Source organism: Nesoenas mayeri (assembly GCF_963082525.1).
Source record: "Nesoenas mayeri genome assembly, chromosome: 5".
NCBI classification, from domain to species: domain Eukaryota; kingdom Metazoa; phylum Chordata; class Aves; order Columbiformes; family Columbidae; genus Nesoenas; species Nesoenas mayeri.
Genome location: NC_137548.1, coordinates 39,478,172 through 39,493,766, shown reverse-complemented (window position 1 = coordinate 39,493,766; position 15,595 = coordinate 39,478,172). Strand labels below are relative to the sequence as shown.

Sequence of the window (15,595 nt, the reverse complement as noted above, 5' to 3'; positions counted from 1 at the left end):
AAGCCAGAATCATTCATCATTTTGATGTCAGAGTTCATCACCCATGGGTTGCCATCATTCCCCAGGTACGATCCAGTCTGTCATTGCCGAGGGTGCAGGCTAGCTGTTAAATTCTCTGAGTTATAAATACCACAAGAAAGTACCTACTACTCTCTTCAGATACTTGTTTCTTGATACCATCACCAATTCAGGCTGTCAAATTTGTACTACAATACAGCCTACTTATTGTTGTTTCACTTCTCTGTGTACCTAATTAAAATAAGTTAGGCTAATTCAAATAAATACCTTTCTTTTTGGATTTAAGCTTGTACCTAAGTAGTCATTTGGTTATTTCATATTGCAAAGCTTTTCTCAAGTCAGTCCCTCCAATTCACGAGTCATTTTGGTGGCTCAAGCTCAGTCCTCTGCAGTTCTGCAACTGCTTGCAGGTGCTTAAGTGTTCATCCCAAATGCAAGTGCAGAAACTCCTGAATCTTCCCCCAGGAGTGCTCCTGTGCATGGGCATGTGCTTTGCTCTCTCCACCCCCCAGAACAGGCACCCCCAGAACACGATCCATAGCTACTTGACAGAATGGAGTAGAAGGAGGATCAATTCGGTGACCTGCTCCTGGATAACTCAAGAGTTCAAAGTTTTCTTTCCCATGCTGGCGCAGACGCCCAATTGCCAACTCAGCATATAAGGAGCTCTTCCACATGCGATCCTCTTCCCCTACCACTAAGAGAAAGTGACCTTCTGCTTTCTCAATGGGAATTGTGCAAGGAGAATTAGCAGGCTTTGTTGGGTCATCCAGAGCTTCAAAAGTGTCATATACACCTGTGTCAGAAACACTGACCTTATTCATATCAAAACGCAGCCCAGGCAGAGTCATCTCACCATAATGGAGGTCTGCAACTGTGTTTGAACTACAGCCGGAGATACAGACAGCAGCCACTACTTCTGGCAGGAAGGTGATCATGGAGAGTGCCAATTCTGCCCCTTTCCCAGTCCCAATCACGCCAACTCCTGGTCCTTTCACCTTCAAATAAGACAGGGGGCGGGGAAGGGCAGAAGAAAGGAGTAAATGAAGTATGCATTATAATGGGATTAGCCATTAACTGCCTTTGGAGTTGTGCTATTAAAAAAAAAAAAAAGGTTAGGTTAATTATTGATGTGACCTGTTGGAAAGCTGCGGACTGGACCCAGGCTCCTCCTTCTGCTTAGTGTCTTATTTTTCAGAGACAACAAGAGCTGTCAAACCCCATAGAATAACACAGACAAGCACAAGAAGTACCATCACTTGGACCTCATGGAGTCTCTACTACATAGTTCCATGCAAATATTTTCTCTTTTTCCCAAAACAGGTAACCGGAAGTTCAAGCACTGTCTGTTTCTATGTATATCTCAGGCAAATAAAGGAACCTCACAAATGGCATTTGAAAGATTAGATAAGTAGTATTTAGTCTTTTTCTAGCCTGGAAAGTTAAACTGAAAGCAACTCAAATCAATTCCTTTGATGACTATTGAGCAGTTTTGTATCTTCTTCTCTTAAGATAATCGCTTTAATTTAAACAAACAAAAAAAATCCCATCTTCATCACCACTGCTCTTGTTTGGAGGATATTCTGGTACTTTACTATTCTAATGATCAGGAATCTTCTCGTTTCCAGCATGAATTTATTTTCAGACAGCTTGTGCTGGAAGAAATCCACTCTCTGCAGTCACATGCATAGCCGCCTAAGCAGGACCTATACTTTTTCCATTATTGGGCCTAAACCTGCCCAGCAGAAACTGATACTCAAAAAAAAAAAAAAAAAAAATTACCGGCACCACTTAGGCCTTATAACTCCCTTATCCTGAGAGATCTCTCACTATACTCACCTTTGGGTGACGCTGTAGGAATCTAGCTGCATCCTGAAAGTACTCGAGTTTTAATTCTTTCATGACTTTAGGCAGATCTTCAAAGTCAAAATATGGCAGGGAAAGAGCAGCAAACCCACGGGTGGCCAGGAGACTGGATCTAAATTCAGTCAAACCTCCTTCATCACCATACATGTCAATCACTCCTGGAAAGGGGCCATCTCCTATATTAAAAAGAAAAGGTACAGAGGATAAGTATCAAACAAGATCCTAAAAACTATCTGGTGAAGCATGAACAACAAAATATAGAAGGCTTAAGACATTTTCTATTAATACTCATTACTTTTCCATTTGCACAGCAGAGATTAGAGAGCCAGAGCTGTATCCCACTTAAGCTGTTTCAAACTGAGAATAGCTCCTTACCTTCCTGTAAAAATATGTGAACAGTTAAACTTACCCGCCCCCCCTGCAAAAAAAAACAAACCAAACCAAACCAACAACACCCCCCCATCCCCAAACACACACTGCTAAAATGTATTTTTCAATGGTCTTATCCTCCCACTCTCAGAACAATCATACTCTAAATCAGCTATTTTCCCACAAAGAAGTCCCACTTTGATTAGCAAAGTGTAAGGTCATTACTAATGAGGCAAGAGCACTGAGCTCTAGAAGTAAATTCTACAAAAATTCAACAAATTCTGGAATAAGGTACATTGAGCAAAGCACAGCAAAGAGACACCCATTGCTAGATGAAATCAACTGGACATACTAGCTCTGTCTCAACATCAGCACTGTAACACTTGGCAGCAGAACTGCTATTGCAGATGTGAAGAAACAGGCTAATACTGAGAGCTATATGGGTACGGTTATGTGTGTGTGACTGATATCTAGATAAACATGCATATACAAAACTGCACAAATAATCAGAACCACAATTTTAAATGACCATGCTCTTGCAGTCAAGGTCGTGTTGTAATGTTACTGTATGCCATGCCAGCAGGTCCTGAGTTAAGAGGCTAAGCATAGTGCCTCTTGGAACTATCAAGACCCCAGGCTGGCAATTGCTTTTTTTAACTTTTTTTTTGTTTTCCTGGCCAGCAGATGTCACCACTGATGCACTCACTGCAATTATCACACCAGAAACAGTACCTGCTTGTGCAAGAGCGCATCAACTCTCTGGCATTACCTGTATGCAATAAGGACCTCTGGCATTTCAAGGTGCTTGAGAAAAGGAAGTTTTGGACAAAACACTGTGGAACCCTCCTAATTGCTGCAGGGGGGCAACTCAGCGTTCAGGGGGAGGCAGAGTGCATCTGCCACACTAACTTAAATCATTAGGAAATCAGAAAAGGACCTAAACATGCTTTTAGGTTCTTTTTCTTTCAGTTCTGAAATGTTTCATAGAAGTTTAATATTCTACTTGAGAGAAAATATGTCTGGATAAACTTATCATAACGCCACAATCAACAGTAACCTTTTGTTAACAACAATCAGCTTAGATGGCTAGAAAATAAGTATTCGTTCATCACTCCTACGTGGAAAGCTTTCTAGCCAAGAACATATGATCAGAACGCAGTCAAGTATTAATGCATTTTTCTCTCATGAAGACAACCTTTAACTTACACAAGGATCCTGGACTGCCTTCCTGAGTGCTTGCACATGCTGAAGTATACGGTTTCTGCGCAGCTCACTAAAAAGCAGGATGAAATGGGCTAGACAACCTTACTACTGCTTGAAAACAAACAAAACCCACACCTCTAACTCTTTCCTGAATTGAGATATCTCTTATTAAAATTACAGCCTAAGCCCACTTGTGTCATCTCACTTCCATTAAGAATGGTTCATGCTTAAGATCCTTATCATAATAATATTAACATTTTTCCATCCCTGGAACAAAGAAAGGTATGGTGGTAATGCTGTAACCAGATCCTCCATCAAGAATCATGCTAGTATCATTTAAGCAACAATTCTGGATTTTTCTACACTATTACACCACCAGACTTTCTAAAGGGAAAAATGCAGTTCAAGCGTGCAGATGTCTAGATTCCCACTAAGCTCAGCAAAAATCCAGCTCATCCTCCAATATATCAAACCAACCATGTCTCAGTGATGGAAAATCCAGAATGCTGACTAAACATTTAATCCAAAATTCAAAGTTCAATCTCTGTTTTTTTTTCTTCAGTGGACTTTGGATGTGTATCTAAATGGATAAAAAGATTATTGGTTTGGAAATCATTCACTGAAGATACTTAAATCCCAAATAATTGTAGTGGTACTTAACAAGACTTGCTGAACCAAGTCATTATAAAGTAGAGGTAATATGGAGGGCAGTTCTAGTAGCACAACCCTTGATGAAGTACAATAAGTTTAAACCATGGCTCAAGTGTACATACAGCATCATCAGTGTAATGTTTCGATTTCCAACAACATTATCAGTCCATCAGAATATCATGCCTCATAAACCACAACCATTCCACAAGCAGAACAGGTAGAACTCGCTCAGAAATCTATTATTGCCTTTATACCATAGAACAACTGAAGTAACTACACTATTAACTTTGCTCTGACTCTGTGTTAACAGAGGTGGAATACCTATGTTTTCTAGAATCTCTTCCACTGGTCTGTGTACCAGCATGCATTTAACAGAGAGGAAAAGTGCTTTTTCAGTTCCATCTTACTCGGGGTAAAATCCGCGGGAGGTTTAGCACAGGCTAACCCAGTGAAGCACATCAGCTTTTCGAGATATTACAGATTCCCGTAATCCAGAGCAAACATCAAACCCACTGAAAAATCGTAAACTGCGAGCAGCGACACGGTAAACTCTACAACCCTTGTTTTCCTTTGGCTTCTGCTTGTCCCACAAGAGCCACCTGCCGGAGCCTGCCCTGCCCGCCGCTGCCCGTAAGGACGAGGCAGTGTGGCCACGCACCAGCGGGACCGTATGCCCACAAGCCTTTGGGAGGGGTCTCCGTTAAGATTTGAAGGAAAACAGCAAAACCAACGAAAACCTGCCACCTGCCCGCAGGGCGGCGTTCACATCTAGTATGGAACGTGGATTTCCCGAGTGATTTCCTTGATATGTTTTTCTTTTAAGAGACCTTCCTTGCTCTGGACAGAGAAGCTGGGGGTCCCGCCGGCCCCAGGGCGAAGGGCTCCGGCCGGAGCACTCACCGGGCGGCAGGAAGAGGGAGCCCCTTACGCCTCCCTCCTTCAGCCGGATCCGCCGCACGCCGGGGGCCGTGAACCACCTCTCCACCTCGGCCTTGGCCACCACGGGCCCGGGGACGGCGCGGGGCAGCCCGTGGCCCTGGTGCACCAACATCTCCACCTTTATCGGGGTGCCGGTGCTGCGCGGAACGAGCCGCTGGTACGGCCGCTCCATGCCGGCGGGGGCGAGGCTCCAGAACAGACCCATGGGCTCCACGCCGGTGTAGTCCCCGCCGTGTGAGGCGTCCGTGCCCAGGTGCAGCTCGCCGCGGCCGTCCGCCCGGTAGTGCGCACACGACTGGAAGAGACAGCCGCGCTCATCCGCCGCCACCGCCCGCAGGGTTACCGGCTGCCCCGGGCCCAGCCCCGCCACCCGCGTCTCCACCCGCTCGTCCGCCAGGCCGGCGGCGGGGGACACGGTCACGCTCACAGCCCGCCGCCGCGGCGGTGGGGCCGGCGGCGGGGCGCGGCACAGGGCCCGGGCCGAGGTGGCAGCGACCGCTCTCCACATGACGGCGGCAGCTGGGCGAGAGCCGCTGTGACAACCTCAGTAACGGCAGTGCGGCCACCCCCCTCCAGGCAGCCTCAATCGATAGCGGAGCCACCTCTCCCCGCCCGGGCGGCGCGTTGCTACAGCGACAGCGCAGGGGCGGGACAGGCACCTCCGCGGGGCCGTTCCCGCCTCTCCTCCGCCTCGCCCCGAACCGTCACACCATCCGGGGCACGCAGGTGTTGATGGGAGTTAACGTTTCCTTTTAACCCTTTAAAAATACAGTAAATGCAAAGCGTTTAAAAACACCCATAGAATTCACAGAAGGCACGAACAGCAACTTATTGTATCCGCTCAGCTGGGGTTTGTAAAGCACTGACATGTTAAAGCTTTTTCAAAAAACCCCTCAAACAATAATGTGAACTCAGCCAGCACCTCATGAAGAATATTCAGTGCTTTTCTTTCAAACTCGCACTTGGATGCCCAAGGTTACTGACAATCCCTGGGCGGGGGGGTGAGCCCCCCTGCTGCCCCCACCTCCTCAGAGACAACCAGAAATGGCACCCAGAGGCTGCAGGGCCTAGTAGGAGAGACACAGGTCCCCACCATAGGAGCGCCACTGCCTCACAGCCCCTTCCAGTGCCCCACAGCCCCTTACAGCCTGCCTCCCCACACACGACAGCAGCTCCTACAACCTGGCCTGCACTGCGCTCTCTGGCAGGGCAAAGATGCCTCCGGAGCTGCCATGGCAGCTTTGCAGGCTTGCAAGGTAGCAGTGCTGACAGGCAGGCAGCTGTGGAGGCAGTAAGGGAATGTGCAGGCAGAGAGAAACCGCCCTCCAGCACTGCTGTAGACCTACACAGTGGTATCGAGCCTAATTCTGTTGTTTCTTCACGCTTATGAATTTTCCAAACCCACACAAATGTCTCATTTCTATTGCATATGCCCAGAATGTCATGTCAGGCTATGGGCTGCTGCTGTCTATAAATAATGGAATCATAGAATGTCCTGAGTTGGAAGGGACCCACAGGGATCATCGAGTCCAACTCCTGTCCCTGCGTATGACAACTCCACAGTTCACACCATGTGTCTGAGGGTGTTGTCCAGTCTCTTCTCGAACACCGTCAGGCTTGGGGCTGTGACTGCACTGGGTGAAGAACCTTTTCCTAATGTCCAACCTAAACCTCCCCTGGCACATCTTCCTGCCATTCCCTTGGGTTCTGTCATTTGTCACTAAAGAGAAGAGCTCAGCACCTGCCCCTCCTCTTCCCCTTGTGAGGAAGCTGTAGCCGCCATGAAGTCTCCCCGCAGTCTTCTCCAGGCTGAACAAACCCACTGACTTTGGCTGCTCCTCATACAGCTTCCCCTCCAAACCCTTCACCAACTTTGTACCTTTCCTCTGGACGCTTTCCAGTAGCTTAATATCTTTTTTATCCTGTGTTGCCCAGAACTGCACACAGTGCTCCAGGTGAGGCCACAGCAGTGCAGAGCAGAGCAGGACAATCACCTCCCTCGCTCAGCTGGCCATGCTGTGCTTGATGCACCCCAGGACCCGGTTGGCCCTCTTGGCTGACAGGACACACTGTTGCTCATGTTCAACTTGCCATTGACCAGAACCACCAGGTCCCTCTCCACAGAGCTGCTCTCCAGCATCTCATTCCCCAGTCTATATGTACAGCCAGGGTTGCCATGTCCCAGGTGGAAAATCCTGCACTTTTTCTTGTTGAACTTCATGCGGTTGGCAATTGCCCAGTTCTCCAGTTTGTCCAGATTCCCCTGCAGGGCCTCTTTGCCCTTGGGAGTGTCAACAGCTCCCCCCAGTTTTGTGTCATCAGCAAACTTAGTAAGCAATCCCTCAAGTCCTAAGTCATTTATAAAAACATTGAAGAGCACTAGCTCTAAAATGGATCCCTGTGGAACCCTACTAGTGACTGGTCACCAGCCTGACATAACCCCGTTTACTAGAACCCTTCGAGCACAGCCCGTCAGCCAATTGCTCACCCACTGCATCGTGTGTTAATCGAGCTGTATGCTGGACATCTTGCCCAGCACTTGTCATGGAGGCACCCCGAGGTTATTTTAAGGGACAACAGAGTCCAAAACAACTTTTATTAAACCGGTGAGAAACAGGGTTTTAGCACTCCAAAAGTGACTTAAATACAGGTTCGGATATCAGTTGAGGAAAATTATTAAGGGGCAGCAACTAATCATTCAGGGGAGAGCGGGGAGGGGGCTTGCATTCTGCCACAATACTGTGACAGATAGTATCAAAGGCTTTACTGAAATTCATAAAGAACATGTCGACAGGCTTCCCTTGGTCAGCTAGGTGGGTAACCTTGCCGTAGAATGAAATTAAGCTGGTCAGACAAGATTTTCGCTTCATGAACCTGTGCTGGCTGGGACCAAGGGCTGTGTTGTCATTCAGATGTGAGATAGGTTACCTGAGAATGCAGGCACAGTACTGCTGCTTTTGGCAAGTAAAATGTTTAGGTGTTAAGTGTTAAGACATGCATTTCAGTGATGTGGGAGAAGAGAAAGGAGCCATGAAGGAGAAGGAAGTGCATATGGTGAATAGAAAGATTTCTGGAGGCAGGGAGAACAGCTTCTTTCAGAAAAATATAGAGCATGAAGCTGGCTGTGGTAAGAGCAATGCATACAACATGTTTCCTCTGAGAAAGCAAAGGCAAATTTTCATCCCAAATCTCAGCTGAGTTACCTTCCACTTAAATTCACATTCAAAGCAGACACAGCCTTACCACCATTTTTTTTCCACAGTTTGTAGCCCCATACTACACAAGAGGAGGTAAAGACCCCTAACCAAGGTTAGAGAAGGATGTTAAAAGGAAGCTCTCATGCTTTTGCCCACTATCATCCTCTAGGAAACACAATAGCTTGTTCTCTGGTGTTCTTTGTTCTCATTCAGACCCATGTAATAAAACAAATATAGGACACCAGCATCTTCATCTGTGACTTAACTCACATCACAGCATACTGGGTGTTCCAGATGGCTTGCCTGTGAGATGTTTGCAGAAGAAGTTTTGGATCTGGTGCCAAGCATCTATCTGTGCCTCACAGTGTGCCTTGGGCTCCCCTCCCCACACCACAGGCCTGCCAACTAGCAAGTGCATTGAGGCTGCACACATTGGGAAAAAGGGAGGTTCAATGTAGTGCCCTGCTCCAGGATAACAGACTATCTCAGGCTTTTCCTTCCCGTGAGCTTGCAAACGTTTGCTCCCCTCAACTGCAAAGAATTCACTTTTCCAGTTGCGATCATCCTGGCCAACAATGAACAAGAAGCGACACGTGGCCTTCTCCAAAGGGATAAAGCTTTGGCGGTCAGGCCCTTCTAAAGGGTTGTTCAGTACATCGACAATATCAGCAATCCCCGACTTGTCGACCTTGATGCGTTTTGCATCGACACCAAGGGGTGGAATGGTGATGTCCTTGTAGCGCAGCACTGCGCCCACATTTGCCACTGAGCAATTGATAAGGGCAGTGGCTGTGATGCCTTTTAGGAAGGAGGCCATGGAGACGCAGAGTTCACCCCCCTTTGAGATTCCAAGCAAGCCAACCCCAGGACCTTTAACCTGGAGGGGAAAGAAGAGAAAACAAAAGCAATGAATCACAACAGACCACTTCTTAAAAATGTTGCCATGTTTTGTCCTGAATCTGGACCCCGAATACAGCCATCTAAGGTCCTGAGTGCAGGGCCCATGTCTGAGGGATCCTGGGGCACTGTTCCATGCTTGGTTTATGATCATAAGCCCTGCTAAAACTGCAGCATCATCCTAACAAAGCTAAAAGGCTCAGTGTTGAAGCATATGCAGAGGGTACAGCTGTACTTGCAAAGAGCATGCGGATGTGCAGCCTCAGATTCACTTTGCTTATAAGGCAGTTCAGGGTAGAGAAGAGGCAGGGGAGGCTTCTTCTATGAATGATTTCTTTCAGTGCAAAATGCTCTAAGTCAGCAATGACTATGCTCCTGTCATCAATTATGATAATGTATTTCTTATATTCAACCACTGTCTTTGACTCCCCTATTCAGAAACTAACATGGGGAACATGAGGCAGCAGACTCCACATCAGCTGCTCTCCCATTTCTCTAGTATGCTTGATGTCTAACTTACAGTGAAAAGGAAGTATTCTGAGGTAGCTTACTCATTAAAATGTATCTTAAAAAAATAACCCATTGAAACCATTTTTCTAAGCCTCCCTCTAAAGTCAACCTAGAATAGGTTACCTTCATTTTCCTTTACACAGACAAATTAACTAGAAGAGGAAAGCTAAATGATCTTACAGGGTGCTGAAATCCTCTAAAGATACTGGAAGAAGGTTAGCTAATATCACAACTGCTCCAAAGACTCTCAAGGGTGAAAAGGCTCTGAGACAGCATCAAAATTTCATACCTTTTGTACCTTATCACCAGTGTAACAGGCTGACTTGGAAGCATGGAAATGAGGAAATCAGAAAATATGGCTGCAACTTTGCAATGTGTTAAAAACATGATGGAGCTATCAGTGGAGGTGTTAATGAGACGCTATGGTACTGCTCTCAGGGAAAAAAAAAAAAAAAAAGAGGGGAAAAAGGCAATTTTTAGAGATTTTTGGGCAGAGAGGTGACATAAGCAGTTAAGGTGACTGAATAGCAAGGAAGACTTTTAACAATTCATCTTCCTGAGATTGAGGAAGGTATTTATTTTGAGTTCTCCAGAGAGACCGAGTATTGCCTTGTGCAATTCTACTATTTTTTTTGTGCACAGCTACTTTGAAGCAGATGCAGAACGAAGCAGAACTCTCTTCCAAGACCTGCTGACATAGAGGGATTCCCAAGTTCAGAACTGGAAGGATTCTTGAGTTCACAACTTGCTACTAAAAAACACATTCACCAAATACTGACATCTGGAGTGACTTTAACAGCTTACACAATACACAGCAACGAATGTGTACTGACAGACTTCTTGAGACCTGGATCACAGAGGCTTATCATGTGCTCCATGGCTGAAAAGAGCATTTAGTTTTAAAGGACATTCTACAGAGCATAAACCTAAAAGCCCCACTGGAAGTCAAATAAGCCTCCAGGTAACTGGTACCCTAGTTACAACACTTGGTTGAATGGTGCAGAAATTACCAGTATGTGACCCACTTGTCACTCTGTCACCTGGCCAGTTCAAAGGGAAGAACTGGCATAATCTGACAGAGAACCATTGTGATGGGAGTTAAAGATGTGAAACAAATTAATTACAGCCAACTTGAACAGAAATGCTATTTTAAGTAGAGCAGCTTTGCCCCATCTCCCATCTGACAGGACCTGATAGCTCCCTGTAGTGAGAGAATGCCAATGAACGAACCAACCTCGGTGTGTTGTAACATATAGTTTATGGCTTCTTCAAAATATTCCAGGTGTAATTCCTTCATCTCTTTGGGGAGATCTTCATAGCTGTAGAAAGCCAGAGCCAGCACAGCAAAGCCATAGTTGGCCAGCAGGCATGCCCTGTATTCAGGGAGTCCTCCTCCGGCTCCGTACAAGTCAATAATTCCTGGAAAGGGTCCATTTCCTTCAAGAGACCATATAACAGGACACATTAACCCACTATTTTTAATTCACATTCCAAACTAATTGGCCTGGGAATATGTCTTTTTTAAAAAGAAAAAAACAAAACCAAAAACATAGAGCACCAGAACGGTACTAAAGGTCCTAAATCCCTGTGCCACTTTTCAGTAAATTACTACATTGCTTTAAGATTAAACAAGACAGCACAAAATAGCAGGCCTGCTAATGTTTTGGATAACACCAGGGGACACATGACTGGAACAGAAGGGATCCCTTGACCGTTCTCTCCGTCATGTGAATTCACTGCAAAGGTATCAAGCTCTGCTTCAAAAATACCCAGGAGGCTTCTCCCCAGTGCATTTGTCAGAAGACTGATCCAAAAAATCTAATCTGATGGTTCCAGCTTCTCAGTTTCAGTGTAAATGTACTATAGCCATTTATTTGGGGACTAAGAGAATGAGGCATTTGCAATCAGCCTTGCTAACCTGGTGAGGGAAGCTTTACATTAAGTTCATCAGGGGACAAGGACTGAAGTCCAGAGCTGAGACAGATTGCTGCGAAGTGTTAACAAAGTATGGAAAGGAGGAGGCCAAGACAGAGACTCCCGTCCTTGCTCAGAAGGGAAGGTGAGGCTTCCCTCAGGTGTCTGCAGACTAATGTGCAGAACTTGTGCAACAAACAAAAAGAACTGGAAACTCACTTCCATCCACAGGGCTAAAAGGCCATCAGAGGCAGGGGCACTGGCTGGGAGATCGTGTATGGTTTCCGCACTCTCATGGAGGACTTACCAGGGAGAGGCAGGGAGAAAGGTGGAGAGGGGAACGCATGTACTGTGTAGAGGAGCTCCTTGGGTACACAGGGTTCCAGAGACATGCTTTGTGAAAGCCTCTGGGTCACTGGGGGAAGGGGAGGTGGGATGCAGAGGTGGTGGGGCTGGCAGAGGCTACCCAACCAAGAGGAGGCAAGAGATGAGGCTTCCTACAGACAACTTGCAGAAGTCCGGACAGCCGCTGGGATGACAACACAACATTTGTCAGGCAATCTGGAAAACTCACAGACCCCCTCAATCACTCTCCAGCAAAAATACTGTATGGCTAAACCTGTCTCACACTTTACTTGGATATTCTGCTCACAGAGAACTGGCCAGGGACAAATGTGGCAGCAAAAGGCAGCTTGGGCTGCAGCAACTATGAAATTATTGAGTTGAGTATCTGAGGAAAGGCTGGGAAGGGAAGCAGCAGATTTAGGACTCCAGACTTCTAGAGAGCAACCCTCAACTTACTCAGAGAATTATTATACTAGCAGCATTCCCTGGAAAACAAACAGTCGAGTAGAGGAAAGGTACCTTGAAGGCTGACTGACACAGCTCACAGCATTTGGAAACAAAAAGAGTGCTGTGATCAATGCCTTCATGTCCAATACCACAGTTAATGAAACAAACTCACACGTGTTTTAACTCACGTAGCTGCACTAGGAGTGTGGCCAGCAGACCAAAGCTGGCCGGGATAATCAGACTGCTCCTTAAAGAGTGGTGAGATCCAGTTCCCCCTTGTCCTTCGTCTGGTACTGGGCGCAAAGGGGGGTCTGGCTCCGGGCCCGGGAGCACAGAGCCGGGAGTGGAGGCAGCGCCGCGGGGGAAGGAGCCCGGCACGGCCGGTACTCACCGGGAGGCAGGAAAAGTGTCGCTCGGATCCTTCCATCTCGCACCGGGACTCTCCGCACCCCATCCCGCAGGAACGCCCGTTCGTGCTGCGCCTGGGCCAGGAGCCGCCCGGGGGGGTCCCCGTGGCCCTCAAACACCTCCAGCTGCAGGAGGAAGGGGCTCTGCACGTCCCGCTTCACCAGCCGCCGGAACGGCTTCTGGGGCTGCAAAGCCCAGAGCAGCCCCATGGGCTCCAGGCCGGAGAAGCTGCCTCCCGGCAGCGCGGGGCAGCGGCCGAGGTCCAGCTCCCCGTCGTCCTCCGCCTGGTAGCGGGCGCAGGCCTGGAAGAGGTCGCCCGACTCGTCCCGCAAGGACGCCCGCAGCGTGACTTGCTGCCGCGGGCCGAGGCCCTGCACGGCGATGGCCAGCGGCTCATCGAAGAGGCTGCGGGCGGCGGGCGAGAGGCGGACGGAGGGGGCCGTGGCGGAAAGGCCGCGGGCTACGGCCGTCCCGGGGGTCCCCGCGGGGCTGCGGCGACGCGGGGCTCCAGGCGCGGGGCTGAGGCCGGGCCAGCGCAGCCGCCTCTGGCAGTCACGGGAGCTCGCCCGGCACAGGGCGAGGGCAGTGACCTGCCACATGGCCCGGGCCGCTTCCGCCTCGGCGGGCAGATTCCGTGACGGTTCCCCGCGGGACCGAGACTGTGCTGGCGCGGGCGGTCCCGGAGCGCCGCTGGCTCGCCCCGGCGGGGAGCAGAGCACTGCAGGTCTCTCGCCCCGCCTGCCTCCTTCCCTGCCGGCTGTGGGAGAGTTCTCTGACAAATACTCCGTGGTCTGAGAGACGTCTTGGACCCGCGAGCTCCTCCTCGGTGTCCCCCCGGGCTTCCCAGCGCGGAGCGGTGGATGTGGACGGCGGGACGTGCGGGGAGGGCGGGCAGAGGTGTTGATGAGCCACCGAGCTGTTGGGATTCATTGTCCATGACAGGAAAGAGCCTGTGTGTGACCGACCGCACAGAGATGGGGCAGCCCCGGCAGCGCAGGGGCTCCTGCCCGCCGGCAAGCGACCCTGGCCCTGCGGCGCAGCCAGGGGACGGGAGAGACCCCCAGCCCCAGACGAGGTGGGGAAAAGGCAAACTAGTGCCAGCCCAGCGTCGCTTCATGTCTTCTTACTGCCTCGTCCCGGGCAAGGCGGGCTATGTCTCCACCAGGCTCTGCCAAACCCGGGCACCTGCATAGCCAGATGAATTAGGAAGATGCTCAGCGTGCCCAGGGGTGCAGGACAGATGAAGAAGGAGCGCTTTCACAGACTCTTTAGGCAGGTCAGGAAATGCCTTCAGTAACGGATTGTGCAACGATTTAAAAAGAAGGCTCTCAGTCCATCTTACCCAGAGTTGGATCTTTTGCTTCAAAGGGAGAGCTGCTTCATCAGGCTCCCCTCCTCCCCATGTCTGACTTAATGGTGTGAAACGAGTGGAAACACCTGAGGGAACCTTCAGCATTGTCCAATTTTGAAATACTAAGTGGTCAGAGGTATTGGGCAGAGTCTCATCGGTCTTTCATTCCCATGGGGATTGCCCTGTCTCTCCTAAACAGGTGAAGTGCTTTGTCATCTGTCATTTGGATATGTTGTGTGGTGTCCAGTCCTCAATGTGTGGCAACTTCTGTTGTCAAAAACAACCCTTCTTGGCTTGCAGTGCTAGATTTGATCACCAGCTTGACCATATGCTGGAGCAGATTTTAAGGGAAAGGGTGCTGAAGGCTTAAGCAACACTTCTCCACAGTTGGTGCCCCAAGAGCAGTGGAAGAATGAAGGTAAGTGGGCTATGTGTTGGCCTCCTCTGGTCTCCTCTCCCCATCTGCACAGCCCTTGCTCCCAAGATCCTGCAAGTACCACCCTGTGATGAGAGAGTGGCCAAGATGCAAAGATCCCTGCTTCTAACCAAAGCACAGCAAATGAATCCATGGCTTTCAAATCTCAGTCTCTATTGCAACTTCAGATCTCAGTCTCTATTACAACTCTTGCCCCAGCTCTTTCAGCCCCTCCTGCCCTAGATGCCCAGTGAGGGAGCACATTTGGGGCTTGGATTTCATCTTGCCTGTTGAAGAAGATTCCCTGCAGAAGCTCATAATGGGATGGGAGCCCACCTCAACACAGTGGGGGCATCCAAAGGGGTTGGTGCCACCCTATGCTGAAGTAGGTGCCTGATGCCATGGCCTGGGAGCATCTCAAGTGAGAGACAGCCCTGCAAACCCAACACTGGTCTCCTGGAATCCTCCGGGACTTTGTAGTTTTGCACTTCTTGACAAATGACAGCACCTGGTATGGCCACGGGCTGCCGTGAGGACCCTGTTGCTCCCTTCCGCCTGCTCTGCCACCTGCTCTTCTTGCCTACACCCCTACCCATGCTAGGGCAAGCCCACAGGTTTTGGCTGTGCCAGTTGGGAACATGGATTACAAAATATCCCAGGTAGGTGAAGGTCTGGGAGTTTCATTTGCTGCTAATTCTCTTTTATCAGTTCTGATCTCTTATATGAATTTTGCAATCCAAACACAAAGCAGCAGGCGTACGTCCTTTGAGAGGAGATTGTAGAACAGCTTCTCGGATTACCAGACCATACTGGGGCCGGAAGTGGAAGCTATCAGCCAGAACACATCCTTCCAGAGGAGAGGTGAACCCAAGGCACAGAAGACACAGCTCTTCCAGAGAGAAGATCTCTCTCACAACAGCTCTTAAGCAGGGACACCAGTACCACTACTTTTTCTAACACACCATATTGTACTGTTTCTGCAGTTCAGCAGAGGTCTTTCCATTTGTGATGAGACATTCACTGTAAATGTGGTGAAATCTCTGCACCAAAAGGTGCGTATGTTGG

The 15,595-nt window shown here is 48.9% G+C and overlaps 2 protein-coding genes across 2 annotated transcripts; both read right to left on the bottom strand.

Moving 5' to 3' along the window:
* Positions 1–236: 236 nt before the first annotated feature.
* LOC308041057 (acyl-coenzyme A thioesterase 1-like) lies at positions 237–5,554 on the bottom strand (the record flags this gene model as incomplete). The annotated part of the gene is made up of 3 exons (XM_080345516.1): positions 237–1,016; positions 1,858–2,060; positions 5,008–5,554. The coding sequence occupies 3 exons, from the start codon at positions 5,552–5,554 to the stop codon at positions 441–443; spliced, it is 1,326 nt and encodes a 441-aa protein (XP_080201642.1). The 3' UTR covers positions 237–440.
* A 2,960-nt stretch (positions 5,555–8,514) lies between these two features.
* Positions 8,515–13,363, bottom strand: LOC308040491 (acyl-coenzyme A thioesterase 1-like; the record flags this gene model as incomplete). Its single annotated transcript, XM_080344532.1, has 3 exons — positions 8,515–9,120; positions 10,885–11,087; positions 12,748–13,363. The coding sequence occupies 3 exons, from the start codon at positions 13,361–13,363 to the stop codon at positions 8,515–8,517; spliced, it is 1,425 nt and encodes a 474-aa protein (XP_080200658.1).
* Between the last annotated feature and the right edge of the window lie 2,232 nt (positions 13,364–15,595).